This window comes from Scardinius erythrophthalmus (assembly GCF_964197995.2).
Source record: "Scardinius erythrophthalmus genome assembly, chromosome: 2".
NCBI lineage: Eukaryota > Metazoa > Chordata > Actinopteri > Cypriniformes > Leuciscidae > Scardinius > Scardinius erythrophthalmus.
The window spans coordinates 954,761-977,252 of record NC_138222.1 but is presented as its reverse complement, the minus strand read 5'-3'; the positions used below and the strand labels follow the sequence as shown (position 1 = coordinate 977,252).

The 22,492-nt window shown below is 44.3% G+C and overlaps 1 protein-coding gene across 1 annotated transcript in view; it reads left to right on the top strand.

Moving 5' to 3' along the window:
* The window catches only part of LOC308679879 (5,6-dihydroxyindole-2-carboxylic acid oxidase-like), a 20,454-nt gene extending 295 nt beyond the window's left edge, over positions 1 to 20,159 (top strand). The window contains exons 1-8 of the mRNA XM_081347707.1: positions 1 to 186; positions 2,510 to 2,569; positions 3,821 to 4,057; positions 15,637 to 15,873; positions 17,003 to 17,170; positions 17,875 to 18,054; positions 18,125 to 18,271; positions 19,527 to 20,159. The exon at positions 1 to 186 is cut by the window's left edge and continues 295 nt beyond it. Coding sequence (XP_081203833.1) covers positions 1 to 186; positions 2,510 to 2,569; positions 3,821 to 4,057; positions 15,637 to 15,873; positions 17,003 to 17,170; positions 17,875 to 18,054; positions 18,125 to 18,271; positions 19,527 to 19,651 — 1,340 coding nt within the window. The 3' untranslated portion in view covers positions 19,652 to 20,159. The remainder of the gene's footprint in view (positions 187 to 2,509; positions 2,570 to 3,820; positions 4,058 to 15,636; positions 15,874 to 17,002; positions 17,171 to 17,874; positions 18,055 to 18,124; positions 18,272 to 19,526) is intronic.
* The last annotated feature ends 2,333 nt before the right edge of the window (positions 20,160 to 22,492 follow it).

The window sequence follows — 22,492 nt, the reverse complement described above, 5'->3', positions numbered from 1 at the left end:
CCCCGTTAGGTCTGGAGAACGACCCATGTGGCACGAGCTCCGGGCGCGGGAACTGCGTGGACGTGCGTGCGGATGCGCGTGCACACGGGCCTCAGTACTCCTACGACGGACGCGATGATCGCGAGCGTTGGCCCTTGCGCTTCTTCACGCGCGCGTGTCGCTGTAACGGGAACTTCAGCGGCTTTGACTGCTATGGGATCAAATTCCCGCCAAATATATAGCGGTCGCGTATAAAAAAATAAGCGTAAATCAAAAATTTAAAAACACATGTAAAAATATATTGCACAAACTGAAAAAAAGAATGCAAAATGATCCGAATAGCAAACAACGTGGTCACGGATCAAAATATAATAAGCGTGAATAAAGAAATAACAAGCATGAATAAAAACTTTAAACACATTAAAAGTTATTTTGCACAAAACTTAAACTTATGGTCATGCTTTGTTAAAAAGTATGGTTTTATTACTGTGTACTTTGTGCTTTCTTGCATTTTCTGCTCATATTTTACTCTTTTGTACGCTTGTGATGTTTTTCTTTTCGCTCTTCTTTCTATGTTCTGCGCTTGCTCTTCCAAATGTTGCAGTTCGAGTTTCATGTAAATTAGGGCGGGCTTAAGCGTCACCATTGGTCCACTAGTTCTAGATTGACAGATACTCCTCTAGCCAATCAATCGAAGAGGGGAGTTGACGTCACACCAATGCGACTCGTGGCTACTGATGCTTACTTGTTATACAGGGGAAGACGACCATCAACAGGACACCTTTAAACTGCATGTGTGCCTGCAACTCAAACTGTTGCCGGTATACGTATACCTGGCAATATGGTATAGTTAAATTCGTCATCCTAACAACGACCTGTTACAGTTATGCCTGTCTGATGATCCATCATTCACCTCTAATGCACTGGACCTGGCACCGCGAACGTCGATCTTCTCCGAGCAGCCACCACCACCTACTGGCCGTTTTACTTTCATATTTAAAATCATATTTAATCAATAACAAGGATGTGTAATGTTGGTCCTGACTCCTGGGTGCAGAGTTTAGCTCCTTCAACCCTAATCAAACACACCTGAACCAGCTAATCATCGTCTTTAGGATATTTAAGACAGGTGAGGTTTTTAATCGGAGTTGACGCTAAACTCTGCAGGACAGCGGCACTCTAGAAACAGCGTTACCTATCGCTGATGGAGATGTTACTGTATTCAAATTTTAAGCTATATTTAAAACATTAATTCTAAAGTAATATGCAATTATGTAGCTATGTAAGTAAACACAGTAAGTTTGTAATAAATCACTGAATTAAATTCAACTGGTTTCTCTATATCTTCTCTGTAACACAATCATTTTCAATAATCTTGTCAAATTTGGCGAGGTTAATAAAAAAAAGGTAGGCAATGCGTAGCGGCGAAAGGTCAAAGTCCTAAAGTCTTCAGACAATGGCCGTTTTTAATTTAGTTTTTACAACGAATTGTAGTGTTTCATAATTGCAGGATGTTTCGCTAACAGCAGCCTTAACATATTGGCATCATGAGCCAAGTAATATTGTTTAACACCAATTACCAGTGTGCACATTAACATTCTCATGTATCTAAAAAAAAAATGAATTTAATTATTTATGTCCAGAGTTCAGATAGCTTTACTGCTTGAAAGTCTTTGTAAAGTTAAATTGAACTGCCGTCTTCCCTTGTAAGTGTAGCACTCCTGAAAAAGAGTATAATGATTAAAGAAAAATGAAATAAAAGAGAGTGCAGCAGTGCTTCTTTGTTGTTATATTTACTCAGAATGAAGTGCTTCACGGGCGCGCACCACCCACTGAAGTGTGCGGTGACGTAATCACGCTGGTATGCCAAGCGAAAATAATTAATTTAATAAATGCACATATCAAAGCACAAATAAGAAATTGAACAGTATATAAAAGTATTAGAAAATAACATTTTAGTATATTATAATGGGATTGAAGAAATTGTACAAACATAAACAGCTTGTACCACGAGTCGCATTAGTGTGACGTCAACTCCCCTCTTCGATTGATTGGCTAGAGGAGTATCTGTCAATCTAGAACTAGTGGACCAATGGTGACGCTTAAGCCCGCCCTAATTTACATGAAACTCGAACTGCAACATTTGGAAGAGCAAGCGCAGAACATAGAAAGAAGAGCGAAGAGAAAAACATCACAAGCGTACAAAAGAGTAAAATATGAGCAGAAAATGCAAGAAAGCACAAAGTACACAGTAATAAAACCATACTTTTTAACAAAGCATGACCATTAGTTTAAGTTTTGTGCAAAATAACTTTTAATGTGTTTAAAGTTGTTATTCATGCTTGTTATTTCTTTATTCACGCTTATTATATTTTGATCCGTGACCACGTTGTTTGCTATTCTGATCATTTTGCATTATTTTTTTCAGTTTGTGCAATATATTTTTACATGTGTTTTTAAATTTTTGATTCACGCTTATTATTTTTTTATACGTGACCGCTATATATTTGGCGGGAATTTGATCCCATAGACTGCGGGCACTGCAAACACGGACTCACCGGAGACGCGTGCGAGCGGCGCGTGCCCGTGGGTCAGGGAAACTCACTCTATCTGTTCAACAGCCCTGCTGAAACACCTGCTTAAAGGGATAGTTCACAAATTAGCCCATGATTTACTCATCCTCAAGTCATCCTAAGTGTATGTGACTTTCTTCTTTCAGACGAATACAATCGGAGTTATATTTAAAAAAAGGTAACACTTTATTTTGATGGTCCCTTTTGAACGTGCTGTTGACTATAAGTAACTTTGCAACTATATGTCAACTAACTTTCATTGGAGTATAAATAGACTGTCTGCTAAATATCTGCAAACACTTTATTGTGATGGTCCTCCAACAGACACTCTACTGACTATAAATCATTTTGCAACTACATGTCAACTTAATCTAACCCTAACTCTACCAGTCTATTAATACTTAACTAACACTCTAATGAGAGTTTGTAGACAAGTAGGTGCAACGTTACATATAGTCAACAGAATGTGTTAAAGGGACCATCAAAATAAAGTGAAACCTTAAAGAAAAAAGAAAAAAGAAAAAAATATCATATTTAGCACTTCAAATCTGGCTTCCGGCCAAACGCAGTCTACTTACGCCTAAAGCGCAATTTACGCAACTGGTGACGTCAGAAGTAGCGTAGTCGCATTACTCGCATAAGTTAAGTTATTAGACTAAAGGAGAATCCGTGTTTGTTTGGCCGGAAGCTAGTTATATTACTTTATAAAGTTTTAAAATATGGATATTTTTCATACACAAACGCTTTGCTTCAGAACGCCTTTATTAACCCCCCGGAGCCTGTGGAGTTAGTTAATGATGGATAGATGCTATTTTATGATGGATAGATGCACTTTTATGATAGAAGCACTTTTATGATCAAAACAGAAACATGCCATTCACTACCATTATAAAGCTTGGAAGAGCCAGAATATTTTTTTGAAATATAACTTAGATTGTATTCGTCTGAAAGAAGAATGTCACCTATGGTTTGAGGGAGAGTAGAATCATGGGCTAATTTTAATTTTTGGGTGAACTACTCCTTTAACCAGAGGACATGTCTTGGTAAAATAGATTCACATGGCAGTTTGTTGGCCAACTTAAGCAGATGTTCTGGTGAAACGGTGACTAAAACCAGCTTTAACCAACCTGCATCATGAGTTATGTCTGGTGGTATTTTCAGCAGGGAATAACTGTCGATATTTAATATAACGTTTATTTAATTATACATAAGTATAAATTATGCGTAAAATATTAATATATACATTTTAAATGATTATGATTGTCCAGTGCGGAGGAATGTGATGCAGCTCAGCGCGGAGGAGAAGCGCGCGTTCGTGAACGCGCTGGACCAGGCCAAGCGCGCGACCCACCCGGACCTCGTGATCGCGACCCGCCGGTATCCCGAGATCTTCGGGCCGGACAACAACACGGTTCAGTTCGAGAACATCAGCATCTATAACCTGTTCGTGTGGTCCCACTATTACTCGGTCAGCAAGACGTTCCTCGGGCCCGCGCAGGACAGCAGTCAAAAAACCCTGTAAGATAAGAAATAAATAAATTGATAAAAGTGTGATTAAAAAAATATAGGCTATTTATTAATATATTAAATGGATCAAAATAAATAAATAAAACTTTTGATTGATATATATATATTATAAAAATTAACTAAATTATAAATAACACATTTAACAGGAACAAAAAGAATACTTGTATGATTTTAGATTTAACCCTTAGCTGTCACCCCCCTTTTTGAGAATGGACATTAAAATGCACTATTCAAGCTTAAATGGTTGTAATTCAAGAATGCTTTGGAGTATAGACCCAAGTTTGGTCTTGTTTTAAACGGGAAAAAATGCAGATTATTACTGATGTGAAAGCACTTCAAAAAATTAAAGTATGAAAAAGTTATGGAAGTTTAAATTTACATTAAATCAAATATAATTTATTTAATATTTTTCTTTTATATAAAATATATATTTTACAAAATATGTTCTCTTACGAGAGTCCTCTCGTACTGCGTTTTATCAAAACGCTACGGGAAAAGTCTCTTTTCACGAAACACTGAAGCAAAAAATTATCCTTTAATTTTCATATATGTAAAACGCGTTGCGGCAGCAGCAGTCAGCTATGGCGAGACGGCTTGCTCGCTCATTGGCTGCTCTGCGGCAACTGCTTAAGCCTATCGAGCGAGGCCTGAGATGACATCAGGCCAATGAGGCCTCCTCGCCACTTCCCGCCGAAACGGGCGTGGCTTACCTCTATAAAAGGAGCTCGAGAAGGCTGATTCACTTGATTTTAATCTCTTCAGCGAAGCGCACGCATCGCTGGATCACGGAAGCAAGCGTCGTTCGAAGCAAGCACTTCAGCGGGACGAGCCCTCGAAGCCGCTGGCCAACGCCGCCTTCTACAGCCGTACCTGCTGCGCTTTCCGACGCCTATATCCTTTATTGCTATATTGCTCTGTTTTCTGTGTGTGTGTGTGTGTGTTCGCTGCAACACTCACCCCTAAAAGAGCTGCGTCTTTTTCAAGACGCCTTCTCATGCAGCGCTCGCGCTCGCTGACGGCGAAACGCCCTCACTCCGAGCCAATTGCCTACGGTGACTCTGAGGACTCGCCAGGCATCCTTCCGAGGCTGCCCTTCCTGGAAGCGGACGGCGGGATTAGTTTTTCTTTACGTTACAAGAAAAGCTACCCTGCCTCCGCACGCGTCATTCACCGGCGAAGGAGAAAAGAGTGTTCTCAGTCCCACCGTTGGTCGGTCTCACCTCTTTTTTCTCATATTTCTCAGTTCCCTGTTCGGCGACTGGAAATATTATTGCAGCAAGTGAGTCTGTTATAGCACGCTTGCCAGCCAGCAAACGCCGAAGAATACATGTTGACGCCGCCTTTGCCGCCAATGCTTCACTCTGTCAGTCCCCTGAAGGCGACTGCAGAGATGCATTTTGCAGCCAGCGAGCGCGTAGTACCCGCTTGCCTGCAACCGAACACCGTTTCTACGGTTCCCGTGCGTCACTGGCGAAAGGAGAATGGAGTGTTTTCAGCCCCGCTGAAAGTGGATTCACAGTCTATGACAGCGCGGCTGTCACCACAGCGCGTGTTGCTCATTCAGCACGCGGCGAGATCTTTCCGCCGCGGCGCTTTCACCCCGCTCAGGAAGTTTCAAAGGATGCTGGGTCTCATGGCCTCAGCATCGTCAGTTCTCCGGCTGGGCTTGCTCCGCATGCGCCCGCTGCAGTTCTGGTTGAAAGCGCGGGTACCGCGCAGAGCGTGGGCGACCGGTCGATTACGCCTCAAGGTCGGTCAGAGCTGTGTTTCAGCCCTGGCGCCTTGGATGGCGGACGACGGGTACCGATCAGGTGTAAGCCTGGGGACTTCCTCGAGAGTGAGGATGGTGTCGACAGACGCATCCACCTCGGGATGGGGAGCGCTGCTTGAGGGCAGACCGTTCTTCGGCCTGTGGTCGGAACGAGAAAAGCTCCAACACATAAACTGCCTAGAAATGCTGGCAGTGCACAACGCAATGACGCGTTTTTGTCCCCACATCAAGGACGAACACGTCATAGTCCGTTCGGACAACATGGCTGTGGTGTCCTACATAAATCGCCAGGGCGGTCTGAAATCCATATCCCTGTACAGGCTGGCGAAACGCCTCCTATTACGTCAGCACAACTTACGCTCGCTGAGAGCAGTGCATGTACCTGGGCTTCAGAATGTGGGCCCAGACAGACTGTCCAGGAACAATGTTCCCCCGGGCGAATGGTCTCTACACCCACAAACAGTCCGGCTGTTGTGGGAGAGATTCGGCAGAGCGGAGGTGGACCTTTTCGCGTCCCACGAAAACGCGCACTGCCCTGCGTTCTTTTCAAAGACCGACAGCGCGCTGTCCCGAAGGTGGCCGCGCTGCCCGTTATACGTATTTCCCCCCGTCTCCCTCCTGCCACAGGTGTTGGAACGGGTCAGGAAAACAAAATGCCCAGTGCTGCTTGTAGCTCCGTTCTGGGAGAACCAGACATGGTTCCCAGTTCTGATGCAGTTGGCAGATATCGCTCCATGGCCACTGCCGTTGAGGAGAGATCTCCTCTCGCAGGCCGGGGGCTCGATTTGGCACCCACACCCGGAACTGTGGTCCCCTCATGTGTGGGCGCTCAACGGATACCCGTTGGTCTCGCAGAGGGAGTCGTGAATACCATCACTCAGGCTAGAGCGCCGTCGACTCGGCGGCTTTATGCTTCGAAGTGGTCGGTTTTCTCCGGGTGGTGTACAGCTCGGAGCCTTTCACCCCTCGAATGTGAGGTAACGGAGGTTCTCTCTTTCCTACAAGAGCTGTTGGATGAGGGCAGATCCCCTTCCACGCTCAAAGTGTATGTGGCGGCTATTTCAGCGTTCTCTGGTTCAACGCTGGGTCAGTCGCTGGGAAGGAATGATTTAGTCATCCGCTTCCTCAGGGGAGCTAGGAGACTGAATCCACCCAGACCTCCTTCAGTCCTTATGTGGGACCTTTCTACGGTCCTGGCGGCCATGAAAGGTGCCCCTTTCGAGCCTATCCAGTCTATTAGCCTCAAACATTTGTCTTTCAAAACGGTGTTTTTGATGGCTCTCGCTTCAGTGAAGCGCATAGGCGACCTGCACGCGCTCTCTGTGAGCCCGGCGTGCTTGGAGTTTGGTCCTAATGACTCTAAAGTCATACTCAAACCTAAGCACGGCTATGTGCCGAAATCCCTCAACACGCCTTTTCGGGCTCAGGTCATTTCCCTGGCTGCCCTGCCGGCATCGAGTGAGGAAGGGGACTCGAGTTTTCTTTGCCCTGTTAGGGCTTTAAGAGCTTATATGTCCCGCTCTGCTGTCTTCAGACAGACAGAGCAGCTCTTTGTCTCGTTTAGCGGACGTTCCAAAGGAATGGCTGTTTCGAAACAAAGTCTATCCAGATGGATAGTTGACGCCATAGCGCTGGCTTATACTGCCAAGGGCATTCCATGCCCGTTGGGAGTCAGAGCGCACTCTACGAGAAGCGTTGCTTCTTCGTGGGCTTGGTCCAGCGGGATTTCCCTACAGGATATATGTACGGCGGCGGGCTGGGCCTCGCCGTCTACATTTATCAGGTTTTATAACCTAGAGGTTCCCGCCTTACAGGCTAAGCTTTTGTCGGTGTAATCTGTTCAGCCGTCTAGTCAGACCGCTGAAACCCATGCGCAATGCGCTACCGACTATCTTGGGCAGAACTGTGTAAGACCCACATTTTCCACATTAGTTCAGGTTCCCTACCCTGTCTATGTGATGTTATACTTGCGTCTGTGGACAGGTCTATTCTACGACGCTACAGTATAGGGAATTAAGGCTCCCACCCTTATTCCCTGACTCTGTGTGAGTCAATCTGGTGATTATGCACTGTATGCCTGAAATAGCTTCTGGTGATCAGTGTTTTTATCCCAGCACGCACGGCGTTTTGCAAGGGGTTCCCGTAGCGTTTTGATAAAACGCAGTACGAGAGGACTCTCGTAAGAGAACGTACTCGGTTACTAACGTAACCTCGGTTCTCTCTAGAAGAGGGAACGAGTACTGCGTTCTCTGCCGTGCGTACGGTTCACTCTGGTTCGCTTCGGCGATCAAAATCAAGTGAATCAGCCTTCTCGAGCTCCTTTTATAGAGGTAAGCCACGCCCGTTTCGGCGGGAAGTGGCGAGGAGGGCGCGAAGCGCCCTCATTGGCCTGATGTCATCTCAGGCCTCGCTCGATAGGCTTAAGCAGTTGCCGCAGAGCAGCCAATGAGCGAGCAAGCCGTCTCGCCATAGCTGACTGCTGCTGCCGCAACGCGTTTTACATATATGAAAATTAAAGGATAATTTTTTGCTTCAGTGTTTCGTGAAAAGAGACTTTTCCCGTAGCGTTTTGATAAAACGCAGTACTCGTTCCCTCTTCTAGAGAGAACCGAGGTTACGTTAGTAACCGAGTACGTTTTACAAAAACATTACTATAAAATCAAAGCCATTTATCTAACCAAGTTGTGTTCCAAATTTGAAGTTGATATCAAAAAAATTTAAGTTCCCATGAGATTTTGTTTTGGCGTATTACCAAAAATAGCCACCGGGTGTCATTGAATTCCATTGAATTTAACTGTATGCATTCTACCATAACAAATTAATAAATTTCTGTCCAAATATCACTTCTGTCACAAAATATGCAACCTTGAGACTCAGACCTTTCTGACAATATGTGTTTTGTCAAGATTAGAAAATATTTTGATCATAAATTATGAAACATGACGACGCCCAAAAGGGGAGGAGCCTGATAAAATAATTTAGAGTACCGTTTCTATGGTAGCACAATGTCCAATTTCAAAACAGTTTTCACAGGATGAATTCTGAGATCGTAAGCTTTCAAATGATACCTAATTTGTGATAACTACTAAAATATGTGATGTAATAAAAACGGCAATAAAAAAGATAATATTATATTTTAGAGGATAATATGTATATTATACTTTTTAGAGGATAATATTATTTTATATATTTTTTTATTGACAAATACTAGATTAAATGTTTTATTATGAACTTTTAGCATAAAAACCAAAGTTTCAATTATTAAAAGTGTGTGCGTCGACTTTTTGTGACAAACGCCAGAAACACCTGTTATGATGTAGATTTTTTGAGGTGCGCTCTTGTCATAAATTCATCTATTACTGCTCCGGCATAAATTGTAACAAAAAACAATGCTGAAATATCTATTAAGGAGTCTTAGACCTTTCCAACAATATATAGTTTGTCATGACTAGATTAGGATTTAATAGTAATATAGTGAAGTAAATTTAGGTTGCCCGTATACGTGCAGGTGACAGTTGAGGGGTTAAATTTTTCAGTGCATAAGTTTGTTTATAAAAGAGAGGTGCTTTTTAAGTTTTAGGATGTGGACAATATTTGGAGGTCCATGTGGTCTATATTGAAAAGCCCTGATCTAGGGAAGCTTTGTTCCAAAAATCCTTCTTTACACACTCCCAACTGAAATCCTGTTTATGTTGGAATTCCCCTTTGGATCCGTTGCAAATGTGATTCCAGTGTTTATTTGCTAAAGAATCGAATGATCTGTGATTGTAGATCGATACTCCAGATACTCATTATCCGTGAACCGTTATGTGATAATCAGAGTAATGGAAAGGAACACACTGATTCACCCTTTATGCGCGGAACATGTGATTAAGTGTGTGATTAAGCGTTTAACACACAGTCTCACACAAAGACTCGTCTGTCTCAGAGCCGGAGCCTCACAGCGCTGCATCACTGAAGGTTGTTCAAATGTCAAATTCTCCTTGTTTTTGAGATCTAGAACGAGATGGCATTGTGCTTCTGCTTCAGAATCAGGATGTAAATCTGGGCATAATTACAGTGATCTGACGGCTTTCTCTCAGATAATTACTGTGATCTGACGGGTGTCACGTGTCAGTGTGTATGTTTGAACTCTCAGTTTGTGTTTTGATTAATTACTGTTCCCTTTCAAGGGAACGGGCGTTGCGTCGAGATTGACGCTATGGGAACGCTTCGCGTGATGACGTCTTGAAGCACATGTAAAATCAGTGGTGTGGCGGAACGTCAGATGCGGGTGATGTCACGAACCAGGAAGCTATAAAGCCTGCTTGAAAACAGAGAGCGTCAGCTTCTGTGTCTTCAGTAGTGCTCTTTGTGAAATCTTATTTGGTGTTGTCTGTCTTTATATCAGTTATATATAGCTATGGCGAGCAAGCAGCAGTTTTGATTGTGTGTGCACCCCTGCCCGTGTTATTTAACGGGTAGGGACACACACGTTCTTTGTGTAGCTTGTTTGGGTGAGGAGCATGCACAGTGAGCACTCGAGGTGCTGGCTGTGAACATTGTGATCTGCTTCCTGTGCGGACGCTCCGATCCCACCTGGCGTTCTTTCGTGAGGACGCTCAGGCTCGCGTTCCCCAGGGCTCTGGTCCCGCTGCTGCCGAGGCACACGGATTGCCGTTCCTTCCGCCCCGATGGAGGCACCAACATTGCAACTATCTAGATCACAACCTCAACGCCGGAGCCTACCGTTTTTCCCCGATCTCCACACCGAGGTGTCGAGATCATGGGAGAAACCGGTCTCATATAAAGTATTTAATTCGCAAACCTCCAACTATTCCTCTATATCGAACTATAAAGAGCACGGTTATGGGGAGATGCCAAAGGTGGAAGCGACGCTTGCGAGCTATCTCTCCCCTGCGGCGGCATCTTCCCTAAAGACTCCAGCACTGCCCACCAAGCCAGTCGGAACTACATCTTCGCTGGTGGGCAAAGCTTATTCAGCTGCTGGTCAGGCTGGAGCCTGTCTACACACTATGTCTCTGCTGCAGGCCTACCAGGCTGAATTATTAGGAGATTTATATCGGACCTGAGGCAGTTTGTGAACTGGTTTATCCCTCAGGATCACCAAGGAGAGGGCAAAATCTATCGGCCTGTATATGGCAGCCCTGGTGGCCACTGAGAGGCATTTGTGGCTCAACCTCAGTAATATAAAGGAGAAGGACAAGAATTTTCTTATGGATGCACCTCTGTCACCTTCTGGCCTCTTTGGTGACGCTGTTAATTCAGTTGTCGAGAGGTCCCAGGAAGCATCTAAACAGGCAGCCGCCTTTCAGAAACTCCTCCCCCTTCGCTCTCATCCTGGGGCTGCTGAGCAGGAGCAGCCCCAATCTTCTAAAGCCAGCTCTTCCCACCATGCCACCCAAAAGCAGAACGTTGCTTTATGTGCTCCCCCACAGAAGTCCTGGGGACACAGAGGGCGCTAAGATTATTGCTAAGAAGGCTGCGGGGAAAAGGTCCTGACGCCCCAGGGCTCAGGCCAGTGAGGACAGTCCCCCCCCCGAAGTAGAGCGGTCAACACCTCCATTTATGGTGCCCATCTCCCTCCAGTGCCCTCAGGGGGCCGTTCTGCCAACCCTGCCACCTCGTGTGCTTCAGGGCGCAGCGGTCTCCGGCAAGCACATATCTCAAGGACCACCCGGAAACGTAGTAGCCTTGGGATGCCCATCCCCTCTGAGGAGGGTCCCAGAGCAGTCTGTTATGTTGTTCCCTGCCGGTCCACCATTACAGGGCAACAGACTGACTACTCAACAACAACAAAATCCAGAAGCCAGTCTTGAGTGACTGGTACCTCTAGTAGAATCTTTGGCAGCGTGGAAGCTACTGCCAAAAGTTTCTCGTTGGGTCCTGCTGACCATAGAAAAAGGGTATCAAATACAGTTTGGGTCTCGCCCACCTCGGTTTATGGGGGTCCTACCCACCGTGGTGGACCCCGAGCAGGTTCTGGTTATGGAACAAGAAGTGAAGACCCTGTTAGAGAAAGGGGCCATAGAATATGTACCTCCCTCCAACAGGGAAACCGGGTTTTACAGCCAGTATTTCATAGTTCCAAAGAAGGACGGGGGGTTGCGTCCCATTTTGGATCTTCGAGTTCTAAACGAGTCTGTTATGCAACTGAAGTTCAAAATGTTAACACTGAGACAAATCGTACCACAGATCAGATCCGAGGACTGGTTTGTCACGATAGATCTCACTTCCACATTTCCATCCTTCCATGTCACAGGAAGTTCCTGAGGTTCGCTTTCGGGGGCAAAGCATACCAATATCGAGTTCTTCCATTCGGCCTAGCATTATGACCCCGCACTTTCACCAAATGCGTGGATGCAGCTCTGGCGTCCATGCGGCTTCAGGGTATTCGCATTATGAACTACATCGACGATTGGTTGATTCTAGCTCAGACGCATCAGTTGGCGGTTCGGCATCGAGATGTCGTTCTCGCCCACATGAAAGAGTTCGGGTTATGGCTAAACGCCAAAAAGAGTGTGCTTTCTCCACTTCAGAGGACCACTTTTCTAGGCGTGGTTTGGGACTCAATGTCAATGCAGGCACGCCTGTCACCGGCATGTATAGAGTCCATCCTTTCGGCTGTGAAAAGTATAAAGCTAGGCCAGTCACTCACTGTCAGACAGTTTCAGAGACTGTTGGGTCTGATGGCAGCAGCTTCCAACGTGATACCTTTTGGACTGCTGTACATGAGACCCCTGCAGTGGTGGCTCAGGACCAGAGGGTTTTCCCTGAGGGGCAACCCCTTTCGCACAATCAAGGTCACGCGGCGATGCTTAAGGCCATTGCACACTGAGTCCGAAATTCGTATCCAAAATTTTCGCACGTTAAAAAAAAAATTCTAACTCACGTTATGTCAATCACGCTTGCACACTGTCTACGAAACTTTCGTCCGTAATAAAAAAATTCGGATCGGGTTCGATTTTCTGCGTTTTTCGCATCCACAGCCAGTATTTTGAGAGTTTTTTTTGACAATTCAGAGCCACCGTACAAGCGAACGACAAAATCCAGAATGGATCAAATATAACCTGTATAGGCTACAGCTGTTCTGTCTGCCTAGCGCTTCCGCCGGCCGTGTGTGTGTGTGTGTGTGTGTGTCCATAGTCTCTGTTCAGGATCGATTGGTTCGCGGAAATTGGTGGTCTTCTTTTTAATATGTGGCTCCAATATCGCTAGCAAAGCATCAAACTGTTCCACTGACATTCTGAGGTAAATTTTGAATCGCTCGGGATAATTTCGCAACTCCTTGATAAGGAGGTGAAACTCTGCTTCCTCTCAGCGCAATCTCAGGATTGGATGGACCCAATATTTCCTCCTCCTTTTTCTCTTTTTAAGAACAAAATCATAGCAACAAAATCATCCTCACTGCTTGATGAATCCATTTTGTATTTTTTGCGTTTTTTTCCGCAAAGGTTTAATAAATACGCATCGGACTCAGTGTGCAAGGTTTCTGTGCGTGACGAATTTTAAGGCTGACGAACACAAAAAAACGCATACGAAAATTTCGGACTCGGTGTGCAATGGCCTTTACAGTACATGCCCTGGTTATGTGGAAGAAACCGTGGTTCCTGTCCCAAGGTCCCGTGTTGGGAGCTTCTTGTTGTCGCAAGTTACTAACGACGGATGCCGCCCTCACGGGCTTGGGAGCGATCATAGAGGGTCGCTCAACTCAAGGTCTGTGGAAGGACCATCATCTTTCATGGCAAATCAACTGTCTGGAGATGTTGGCTGTATTTCTTGGTCTAAAGAATTTCCTCACAGATCTTAGGGGACAACATGTTCTTGTCCACACAGACAACACATCGGTAGTCGCCTATATAAATCATCAAGGGGGTTTGCGCTCCTGCCCACTATGCAAACTGGCACGCCAAATCCTCCTGTGGTCCCTGGGGAAGCTAGTATCACTCAGAGCAGCTTACATCCCTGGGACCCAGAATTTAGGAGCAGACATCCTGTCAAGACAGGGGCTGAGGCCCGGGGAAAGGAGGAGAGCAGATTGCGTCTCGAGAGACGTCTCACTGTCCACTTTGGTTCTCCCTCACACATCCAGCTCCTCTGGGACTGAATGCTATGGTACAGACGTGGCCGAGGCGACGTTTCTATGCTTTTCCCCCTATCGCTCTGCTCCCGGGAGTTCTGGAGAGAGTTCGCAGGGACCAGGTCCGCCTACTTCTTATAGCCCCGCGCTGGCCGGGCAGAGTATGGTTCCCCGATCTTGTGTCTCTCCTCGACGGGCCTCCACTGGAGCTACCCATCAAGAGGGACCTTCTGTCCGAAGTAGGGGGATATTTCACCCCCGACCAGAACTGTGGAACCTGTGGGCTTGGCCTCTGAGGGGGCCTAGCTCATAGGGACAGGTCTCTCAACTGAGGTTGTAGAGACCAGTCTACATTCCAGAGCCCCCTCCACGAGGAAACTTTATGCCTTGAAGTGGAGAGTCTGTCAGTTGGACCCGGTTAACTGCCAAGTTGGTACAGTGCTGGAGTTCCTGCAGGAACGGTTCACTGCAAGTCTAACCCCATCAAATTGAAAGGTTTATGTGGTGGCCATAGGTGCTTACCACATTCCTTTGGGTGGAATGTCTTTGGGAAAGGACCCTTTGGTATCTCGTTTCCTCCGTGACACTCTGAGGCTGAGGCCTGCAGCTCGTACCAGGGTGCCGACTTGGGATTTGGTCATTGTCCTTCAAGGCCTTCCCCTGGCCCCCTTCGAGCCAATAGAGGAGGTTCCTGACAAGTTCTTGACCTTGAAAGCTTTGTCCCTCCTCTCCATTTCTTCTCTTAAAAGAATAGGAGATTTGCCAGCTCTGTCGGTTCCTTGTGCTTGGAATTTGCACCTGGCATGGGTAAAGCGTTCCTTCATCCTAGATCAGGCTATGTTCCTAATGTCCCTACTAATGTGGTCAGACCTATTGTTCTGCAGGCCTTCTGTCCTCCTTCTTTCCAGAATTGGACCATGAAAAGAATAATCTGCTCTGCCCAGTCCGGGCGATAGATGCTTATGTCCACAGAGTTGCCCTGTGGCGTAAAACTGAACAGTTGTTTGTGTGTTTCGGGTCCCCTATCAAGGGGTCCCCTGCATCTAAGCAGAGAATGAGCAAGTGGGTGGTTGAGGCTATCTCACTTGCTTATGAGTCGGCCGAACAGCCTTCCCCTATGGCTGTTCATTCTCACTCTACTAGGAGAATGGCGGCCTCCAAGGCCCTTATATCAGGAGTTTCTCTTCAAGACGTGTGTGATGTGGCAGGATGGTCCTCACCGCACACTTTTGTCAGATTTTACTCTTTGGACTTGGACTCTACACCTGGGCCTCAGGTGCTGTCGTCCTAGTGCTACTCGCTTGATTTCACACTGGACAAACACTCATAGCTATGGTGGCGTTGGTATAGACGTTCCCATAGCGTCAATCTCGACGCAACGTTCGTTCCCTCTTACAGTCGTAACCTAGGTGTTTTCCTTTGCTCTTTTCCCGCCACTCCTTCGATTCTATGGTTACTCTTATTATCAGTTCAGTTGTATCACCTGTTTAGTCAATCTTCATCATCTGTATCACCTGTGTTCCGTTAATTAGTGTAATCTGTGTTTGTATTTAAGTTCTATCTGTCTGTCAGTCTTTGCCCGATCTCTGTTACATTGAGTGTGTTTTGCTACCTGTATCTAATTACAGTAAACCTTCGTTTTGGAAAATATATCCTTGTCTCCGTCTGCCTTCCTGCAACCACCTGTGACAACGGGTTTCTCTCAGATAATTACTGTGATCTGACGGGTTTCTCTCAGGACATGTTGGGAGATCCGAGCTTCGCGCTGCCATACTGGAACTTTGCAATCGGCGGGAGTGTGTGTGACGTCTGCACGGATGATCTGATGGGCGCGCGCAGCTCCTTCGACACCAACTCCATCAGCTCCAACTCCATCTTCTTATGCTGGAGGGTCGTGTGTGAGAGCGTGAAGGACTACGACACGCTGGGGACCATCTGCAACAGTGAGATCCCATCGCCAGGAGCATAACTATAACCATAATACTAGCGTTCACACGAGAAACCATAACTATAACCATAATACTAGCGTTCACACGAGAAACCATAACTATAACCATAATACTAGCGTTCACACGAGAAACCATAACTATAACCATAATACTTGCGTTCACACAAGAAACCATAACTATAACCATAACTATACAAGCGTTCACACACCAAAAACTGTAACCATAACTATATCAGCATTCACATCAGCTTTCTGTTTATTCTGCAGTTTTGTTGCCTGTCTCTTTAAATGAGTGCGCTCTTAAAGCAGGGTGGATTCTTATTGGCTGTCAGTGTTTTTATCATTCATCGATCTAATAGTTTCCAATGATATCGCTATAGTTGTGGTTAAATAATCATTTGTATTTAGAATGATTTTTAGAGCGATATCTTTATCTTTATAATGTGAACGAGCCTTTAGAGCTGTTACTGTAAGATTCTTTAGGATGTATATGAATTTTTTCCTAAATGTTTGACTGTTTCTTGTCATTCACAGTGAGACCTTCCCATAGCAGACCCTGAATGATTAATGACAATAACAATAATTGTCGCAACATTTGAAACCTTTAATTCTGTTATTAATCTGTATTTTTGTCTGTTTTCCAGCACAGGCTACAGGCAAAATTTATTTTTATCTCCACTTCAGCAGCACTTATATACAACAAAACTTACAGTTTGATTCATATCCGTATTCTGATACGACCAGCAACATTCATTTCATATTTACTTTAATCATAAACTTCTCTATATTGAGTGAATATTAAGGATATATCAGTATTTTTCTGTTTCTTGTGAAGTGTATGTGAACAATTAATATTGTTATTGTTATCAGTATTATTAACATCAGGCTGATTATTATTATCATTATTAAAATTATTAGTGGTATTATTGTTATTATTATTAGAATTATTTTTATTACTATTTTATTAGTAATAATATTATCATTATCATCATCATCATCAATATTATTATTATTGTTTATGAAAATAATTTTGGTTTTTATTAATATTATAATTTTTTGTTTATTTTTATGAAGTACTATTGCTATGATCATTGTTATTAATGTGAGTGTGATGGTTGTGTGAGGTTCGGAGAGCAGTCCGATCCGCAGGAACCCTGGCGGTAACGTTGCGCGGCCGATGGTGCAGCGGCTGCCGGAGCCTCAGGATGTGGCGTCGTGTTTAAAGCTCAACGCCTTCGACTCGCCACCCTTCTACTCCACCTCGTCTGGCAGCTTCAGGAACAGCATCGAGGGTGAGACGCGCACAGTGAACTCTAGTTGACTCTGGTGAACTTTAGTGAACTCTAGTGAACTCTAATTGACTAGTGAACTCAAGTAAACTCTAGTTGACTCTGGTGAACTCTAGTGAACTCTAATTGACTAGTGAACTCAAGTAAACTTTAGTGAACTCTAGTTGACTAGTAAACTTTAGTTAACTCTAGTGAACTCTAGTTGACTCTGGTGAACTCTAGTGAACTCTAGTTGGCTCTAGTGAACTCTAGTCCAGCTCCTGTGTGTGTGTGTGTGTGTGTGTGTGTGTGTGTTGGTCTTGTTAGGGTACAGCGCTCCTGAGGGGAACTATGACCCTGCGGTGCGCAGTCTGCATAACCTGAACTCTAGTTAACTCTAGTGAACTCTAGGTGTGGTGTTGTCTTGTTAGGGTACAGCGCTCCTGAGGGGAACTATGACCCTGCGGTGCGCAGTCTGCATAACCTGAACTCTAGATTACTCTAGTGAACTCTAGTTGACTCTAGTGAACTCTACTCCAGCTCCTGTGTGTGTGTGTGTGTGTGTGTGTTAGTCTTTTTAGGGTACAGCGCTCCTGAGGGGAACTATGACCCTGCGGTGCACAGTCTGCATAACCTGAACTCTAGATAACTCAAGTAAACTCTAGTTGATTTTAGTGAACTCTAGTCCAGCTCCTGTGTGTGTGTGTGTGTGTGTGTTGTCTTGTTAGGGTACAGCGCTCCTGAGGGGAACTATGACCCTGCGGTGCGCAGTCTGCATAACCTGGCTCATCTGTTCCTGAACGGGACGGGTGGTCAGACTCATCTGTCGCCCAACGACCCCATGTTCCTGCTGCTGCACACCTTCACTGACGCCATCTTTGACGAGTGGCTGCGCAGACACAGTCCAGGTGAGGCCCTCCGTCACTGTTAGTCGTGGAGGATCGGCTAGAGGTTAACGTGTGTGTGTGTTATCTCCAGACGCCTCCGTCTATCCGCTGGAAAACACCCCCATCGGCCACAACAGGGAGTTTAACATGGTGCCCTTCTGGCCGCCGGTGACCAACGCAGAGATGTTCCTCACAGCGCTGGAAAACCTGGGATACTCATATGAGATTGAGTGGCCAGGTCAGCTTCATTATTATTATTTATGATCATCATTATTATATTATAGTTGACTAGTGAAGTCTAGCTGACTCATGTACTTTGGTGAACTAGTTGACTAGTGAACTCTAGCTGACTCATGTACTTTGGTGAACTAGTTGACTAGTGAACTCTAGTGGACTCTAGTAAACTGTAGTTAACTCATGTGCCTTGGTGAACTAGTTGACTAGTAAACTCTAGTTGACCCTAGTAAACTCTAGTTGACTCTAGTTAACTCTAGTTGACTCTAGTGAACATTGGTGAACTAGTTGACTAGTGAACTCTATTGAACTAGTTAACTTAAGTGAACTCTAGTTGATTAGTGAACTCTAGTAAACTTAAGTGAACTCCAGTAAACATTAGATAACTCTAGTGGACTCTAGTAAACTCTAGTTGACTCATGTGCTTTGATGAACTAGTTGACTAGTAAACTCTAGTTGACTCTAGTTAACTCTAGTTGACTCTAGTGAACATTGGTGAACTAGTTGACTAGTGAACTTTAGTGAACTCTAGTGGACTCTAGTGAACTAGTTGACTAGTAAACTCTAGTGAACTCTAGTGGACTCTAGTGAACTTTAGTGAACTCTGTTGAACTAGTTAACTTCAGTGAACTCTAGTTGACTAGTGAACTCTAGTAAACTTTAGTGAACTCCAGTAAACATTAGATAACTCTAGTTGACTCTAGTAAACTTTGGTGAACTAGTTGACTTGTGAACTTTACTGGACTCTAGTAAACTTTAGTGAACTCTTGTTGACTAATACACTTTAGTGAACTCTAGTTAACTCATACACTTTGGTGAACTCTAGTTGACTCGAGTGAACTCTAGGTGACTAGTGAAATAGATAACTCTAGTGAAGTAGATGACTCTAGTGAACTCTAGTTGACTAGTGTACTCTAATCAACTCTAGTGAACTCAAATAAACTTTAGTGAACTCTAGTGAACTAGATGACTCTAATGAACTCTAGTTGACTCTTGTGAACTCTAGTTGACTCTAGTGAACTCTAGTTGACTCGAGTAAACTCTGGTTGACTATTGAAATGGATGACTCTAGTGAACTCTAGTTGACTAGTGAACTCTAATCAACTCTAGTGAACTCAAATAAACTTTATTGAACTCTAGTGAACTAGATGACTCTAGTGAACTCTAATAAACTTTGGTGAACTCTAGTGAACTCTAGTGAACTCTAGTGAACACTGAAGTCTAAAATGCTTGTTGATGTGTGATTGTCTCATTTTCAGCTCGTCCTCTCACACTGACCCAGATCATCACCGTAACCGTGGTTGCCGCCCTCATCGCTGTGGCGATTATTTTCACCGCCACCACTCATTCCACCGCTAGATGGCGCTGCTGCTTCACCAGATAAAAATGTTCACAGCAAATGCATGAATACACATTTAACTGAGCGACTTCTGCAAAACATAACTGGCAAAAACATTTGCAAGACATAACATTATTTAAAGGTTGTCGCTTTGAATATTTCAGCTTAATCTGTGTCATCATAATAAAAATATAAAGCAATAATAATCAGTTTAAAGTAATGCAGTTCTTTGTGTTTCTTAATTTCACCACTGGATGGCGCTGCTGTTTCACTGCTCTTCAACAGGTGATTATATTAGTCTGTACTGAAATATTCTAGTGAAAATACAATCAGTCTGAGCTCACATTACACTGTTTACTCACATTAAAGAGAAAGAAAGTAGTTTGCACCCATTTTATGTTGTTGGTGTATGTATGTTGAGAAAAGTGTCTAAATAATGCGAAAGAGCGCTCTGCGCATGCGCCGGTTGATGACGAGCATGAGGGCGGGTGTCACCTGTTGTGTGCGCGCGCACCCGTCAGTCAGTCCTACACCCATTCATATCAGATCAGACCCGACTCCGAGTCTGTGCACGGGAACCCCGCAATTTGATCTCATTCCCGGGATAACCGTGTTTCTGACACCCGTGAGCTGCTTCTCCGCGGGTGTGACGTCATGCGGCGGTGGATCGATCACCTGCGGCTCTGAGTTATCGATGATGAAGATGGAGGAGTTGCCGGACTTCAGAGACGTGGAGAATAAACTGGGCCGGAAAGTTCCGGAGAGTTTGACCCGCTCGTGCACGGGCGAAACTGCGATCCGATGCTCGGAAACACACGCGCGCGCGGATGATCTACACACACTCAACAACAAGATCCGGTTCCTCAGACAGCAGATGGTGAGTCGGTTCTGTGGAGAGAAAGAGTCGGATCTTCAGACTCGGGGTGTTTGTTCTGTCTGATCATCGTCAGCAGCAGCCATTTATAACGCGTTTATAACGCTCGTCTGTATATATAATGAGATGTGAATCAGATTTATAAGGTCTCTGAATAATTAACCTCAGATATTGATTCACATGAACACCTATGAAAAATATCCATATTTTAAAACTTTATAAAGTAATATAACTAGCTTCCGGCCAAACAAACACGGATTCTCCTTTAGTCTAATAACTTAACTTATGCGAGTAATGCGACTACGCTACTTCTGACGTCACCAGTTGCGTAAATTGCATTTAGGTGTAAGTAGACTGCGTTTGGCCGGAAGCCAGATTTGAAGTGCTAAATATGATTATTTATTTTTTTTCTTTAAGGTTTTACTTTATTTTGATGGTCCCTTTAACACATTCTGTTGACTATATGTAACGTTGCACCTACTTGTCTACAAACTCTCATTAGAGTGTTAGTTAAGTATTAATAGTGTAACAGACTTTGCTTTGATAAATATTCTAATTAGTTTTTGAACACATTTTTTATATTTCTGTGAGTTTAAATGGGTTTAAGAAATGCATTATCTGTCTTACTAAGGAGGGACTTTTATTTTGACGGGTATTGTAGTCTACGGGGAAGGAAAGGGAGAGCACGCAATTCAAGTTCATCAGTGTTGTTTTGCAGCTATAACGTTTGCAACTTTGTTAAGCACCCCCCGAAAAGGCATAAGGTCTGTATATATTTGGTAACTGTTTGTTGTAATGACTGTTTTGTGTAACTGGCTGTATGTTAATGTTAATGATAGAGTTTTGAACTAGTCGGTAATTCGCGCTTCTTGTACTTTGTTTGTTTAGCTCTTACGGTGATTTTTGGAGTCTTATGGTGATTTATGGAGTGAAAACGGACTCAATAAACTTCATTAACATCAGTAAAGTTTTGGCCATCATTCGGGCGGGGTCTGCTACAGTAAGAGCTTCACCTTCGCTGGTTCACATCCCCGCTGCACGTGCTTGTTCATGGGAGCAACGTTAACGGATTGCAACACGATGGAATCAGCGTGATGGTCTAAAGAGCTGGAACGCCATAAAAGTGAGTTGACTATGGAAATTGATACTGACGATCCAGAATCTGAAAGCCTGCTGCAGATGGAATCAGAAGGTAAAAAGGAAAAGGAGCAGTTAAATGTAAAGATAAAAATACATCTGAACTTCAGTGTCATGTACAAGACAGTGCAGAACTCCCTCGACGTTCAGAACGTCCACATATTCCTACTGAGAGAATGCTTGCTTACCAGAAAGATGAGTGCTGTAAGAAAGAAAGAAGGTTAACGGCTTTGTATGACCAATGGAAATTAGATGCTCGTAAAGCAAGACATGACTTAAAATCAGACATCTCTGATAAGCAGCTTGCTGACATTGCTGACACTCTTGATGATAAAAAGAACTGTATCATAAAAATCTTCAGTGAAATAAGGGAACATATCACACCCGCTGCTGATTTAAGACGTAAAATTGATGCATGTGAAGCCGTGACCAATGACATTGTCAAAATTGTGCTGGAAAGGTTGACAACAGTAGATGGCGAGTTTGATGCAGAACAGGAAAAGGGCCGTCTACATGAACTTTTAGCTCATAGTTATGCTCGTTCCATATATGGTTCCAGTGCTTCACAAACAGTCAGCAACCATTCTAGATCTTCTTGTTCATCAAGCAAGCGAGCAGATGCGGCGGCAGAGCTGGCTGCGAAAGAGGCTGAATACAAGATATTGCAAAGGGAAAGACAACAAAAGGAAAAAATAAGAACTCTAGAAGAGCAGCTCAGACAAGAGCTAGAAACACAAAGGTTTGAATTAGAACAGCTGCAGATAGAAAAGGATTTGGAGGTTGCTCGGGCCAGAGTAAAATCATATGATGAAGGAATAAAGCAAGAGACAAAGAGTCAGTGTATACAGAATGAACATGAAAGTCGGAAAAACAAA